Raw genomic sequence first — 3,489 nt, forward strand, 5'->3', positions numbered from 1 at the left:
TTACGTCATGAAGACTTTATTTTTGTTCGATTGTTTTTTCCTTTCTCTCAATAAATCATTTATAAAATAATCCAATACAAGAATTTCATTATTCACTGTTTGTGTGTTATTGTAAGTTAATTCCCTCCTTTTTTATCCCCGATTCACTCCCAAAAATATGGTCACCGTAAATATAATATATATCTACATATTATGAATTATATTTAATATTACAAGATTTAGAAATATTCTTCAATTCGAATATAAATGTTAATTAGAAATATGTATAATCAGGTTTTCTTAAGAATAACATTCAATACAAATTACATAATTTCCCATTTCAGTTATCAGATCCCAACAAATTCTTTGCTAATGTTTGTAAAGTCATTTTCTTATGATAAATTTTTAATTCTCCGTACTGTCGGTTTGTTATTTGTATAATTATATAATAGTTGTATTTGTGATATATTATTGATAATATTATACCTGTAGCATCTTCTTCTCCAAATAAACGATAAGAATACAGCAGTTTGTAAATTTTTTCTTGACAACAACGGTTTTATAAGTTCATTCTCCCTGTGACGTTGGCGTCGATTATTTAATAAACCTATCGATCGTTTACCGTTATTGATTTCCCGAATCGGTTATCGTTTATTCTCATACGTGTCATATGTCTATGGTTTAGTGATGGGCACCATCATGGTTATTCTTTTTCTTAAGCACTTACCGCCAAAATAAAAATGGCGTTTTCGAGACACGCGTGTCAGATGCTCCACCGATGTTGATAAACAAAGAATTTTCGTAGAAACGGCTAGAAATACGTTGCTTATCAAACGGCGAAACCGTGTGTCGATGTATCATCGATACAAAATTTGTACAAATCACGAAACGGTGTTAAATATTCTGCAACTACGGCGGAGTGTCAAAACGGAAGTGACAACGTCGAACGTGACGTTGAGGTTATGGACAACTTCGTCAAGATCGAAAAAATAGGGGAAGGAACCTATGGAGTGGTTTATAAAGCCAAAGATCTGATAACTGGGAAGCTGGTGGCCCTTAAGAAAATTCGTCTCGAGGCGTACGTCCAAATTATCATAATTTTTTTTAATACAGATCTACATATGTTTAATTAACGTACTATCGTATATAGGGGTTGCGTCGTTTGCGAGCGACTCCCAAAATCAACGCACACTGTCTTTCGTAATTATTTAATATTAGTAGTACTCTAACGGAAAATGGTTTTACTGTTTAGAAATCTGTTGCACACGTTGCAGGATCCATATTTTTATGAAAGTTAAGATGTACTTACAATATTTTTACTGATACTATTTCTACGTTGTATCAATTTATTGATTAAAGAACCGTGTGTACGTATATATGTGTAATAAATATATGCTACGCATTTAACGAGAATTATATTAATTAATTTTAGCATTATAGAAATGTTCATTTTACAATAAGTAAATTATATTATCTTCTGCTTGTTCAGCGGTGCAGTATTACACTTTCACGAATGTTTAAATAATCTTGCTTCACACAAATTAGCTGTGCAATACTTATGATCAAGACTCCTATCAGGATTCCGTATTTTTTTTGTACAACTAACGGTCTGCTTACATTTTCAAAGATACAATGTTTTGCACGACCTTGGAGCTGATGAAACAATTTTATATATGTAATTCCTATGTGTAACCGTACAGAAACGTAATGAGAGTAGTGAACCGAAGTGCCACATCGGTTCAGCTTTTGCTTATATGCATTACTAACATTTGCTAACTTACGTTGCTAACATTGCTAACTCACATTGGGGTCAGCTGAATCTGCAGGGGCCACGTTACACTAGATTCTCGTAGCACCACATTATTCAGCTTGTCTCATTGTGTCATGCTCGCCTGGTTTTTCATTTGAGATCTTTCATTAATTATGTGTACCATGGGATTTTCTACTACACATTTGTTTCCAGTGATGTGTGTCTATTTCCACAGAATTTTAAATTCGAAATCACATACTACTCGCAATATTCACAAAATGCACTTATTTAGATTTATTCAAATTGCTTTGTGTATAAACGAATGATATAGTATATACATATTTATATTTAATTGTTTAAAGAGGAAATAATAATGTAATATTTAATATAACGTCGATCACCGACACATGTGATTAGTAAAGTACTGTTAATTTGCATCAGAGAAACAGAGGGTGTCCCTTCCACTGCTATTCGAGAAATATCATTGTTAAGGGAACTTACGCATCCAAATATTGTTCAATTATTCGACGTGGTAGACGGCGACAAACACCTTTATCTCGTTTTCGAGTTCTTACAACAAGACTTAAAAAAGTTGTTAGACTTCGTTAAAGGAGGATTAGATCAAGCTCTCGTCAAGGTATTGCCTTAGAAAGATGACAGCCGAAAGTAGATGCATGCATTGTTCAAAGACAGGCCTCTCTTATGTTCACAGAGCTATTTGTATCAATTATTGAAAGCAATTGCCTTCTGCCACCTTCATTGCATTGTACACAGGGATCTAAAGCCGCAGAATCTGTTGATAGATCGGGAAGGCCACATAAAATTAGCGGATTTCGGTTTAGCCCGGACGTTCGGCGTCCCTGTGCGGACGTACACCCATGAAATAGTAACGCTTTGGTACCGTGCGCCAGAGATACTTTTAGGGACTAGATTATATTCCAACGCAGTTGATGTATGGAGTTTAGGTTGTATATTCGCCGAGATGGTAATCACGATTGTTATCGACGTATAATATGAAAAATTGTTGTTACTTTACGAGAAAGTTAACGTTACTCTTGCAGGCAACACGACGAGCCTTATTCCCAGGTGATTCCGAGATAGATCAACTATTCAGGATATTCCGCACTTTAGGTACACCTGACGAGAACATATGGCCAGGAGTAACGCAGCTACGTGATTACACGTCGATGTTCCCTAGCTGGGAGCCTCGATCTCTAGACGAGGTTGTACCTTCCTTTGATTCCGATGCCAAAGATTTGCTTTTGGTAAGAACTGCCTCGATGGACGACCAGAAAATATAGATAACTTATATTGTATGTGTATGTATGTATCTGTTTTTTTTTTTTTTAATGTTATTTGTTTTGACAGAAACTCTTGACTTATGATCCTAACCAGAGGATATCGGCAAAGAAAGCATTAAGCCACCCTTATTTTAACGGAGTTACATTAGTTCCACCACCGCGGCCAAAGAAATCTTGATCACACGCACCATTTTAAAAACTAACTAATTTACTACCCATTTTACCATTATAGTATAACACTGCCGATAACTGCCTGAAATCTGATATCTCATGTGGAAGGTGGCTTCCAATCCTTACATACTGATCGTGTTCATGTAACAAAGATATATTTTGCTATAAACATTAAAGATCACATCTACATGTTTGTATTTTATATGTATATCGTTTCAATCGTTCTAGCCTTTTCCAGTTCCTGTAAATCCTTTGATTTTCTTGCTCATACGTAATTACGATTTGTAT

The 3,489-nt window shown here is 35.0% G+C and overlaps 1 protein-coding gene across 1 annotated transcript; it reads left to right on the forward strand.

Moving 5' to 3' along the window:
- Window positions 1–606: 606 nt before the first annotated feature.
- On the forward strand, window positions 607–3,403 carry LOC108631904 (cyclin-dependent kinase 2). The gene is made up of 5 exons (XM_018036123.2): window positions 607–1,057; window positions 2,171–2,366; window positions 2,442–2,714; window positions 2,791–2,994; window positions 3,098–3,403. The coding sequence occupies exons 1-5, from the start codon at window positions 942–944 to the stop codon at window positions 3,206–3,208; spliced, it is 900 nt and encodes a 299-aa protein (XP_017891612.1). The 5' UTR covers window positions 607–941; the 3' UTR covers window positions 3,209–3,403.
- The last annotated feature ends 86 nt before the right edge of the window (window positions 3,404–3,489 follow it).

Source organism: Ceratina calcarata, unplaced genomic scaffold (genome assembly GCF_001652005.2).
Source record: "Ceratina calcarata isolate Rehan_Ccalc_2016 unplaced genomic scaffold, ASM165200v1 scaffold97.2, whole genome shotgun sequence".
NCBI classification, from domain to species: Eukaryota; Metazoa; Arthropoda; class Insecta; order Hymenoptera; family Apidae; genus Ceratina; species Ceratina calcarata.

Coding starts and splice junctions, on each gene's coding strand:
- LOC108631904 (XM_018036123.2), top strand. CDS start 942: ATGGACAACTTCGTCAAGATCGAAAAAATAGGGGAAGGAACCTATGGA. Junction 2,367..2,441: donor TAGATCAAGCTCTCGTCAAG/GTATTGCCTTAG, acceptor TTATGTTCACAG/AGCTATTTGTATCAATTATT. Junction 2,715..2,790: donor GTTGTATATTCGCCGAGATG/GTAATCACGATT, acceptor TTACTCTTGCAG/GCAACACGACGAGCCTTATT.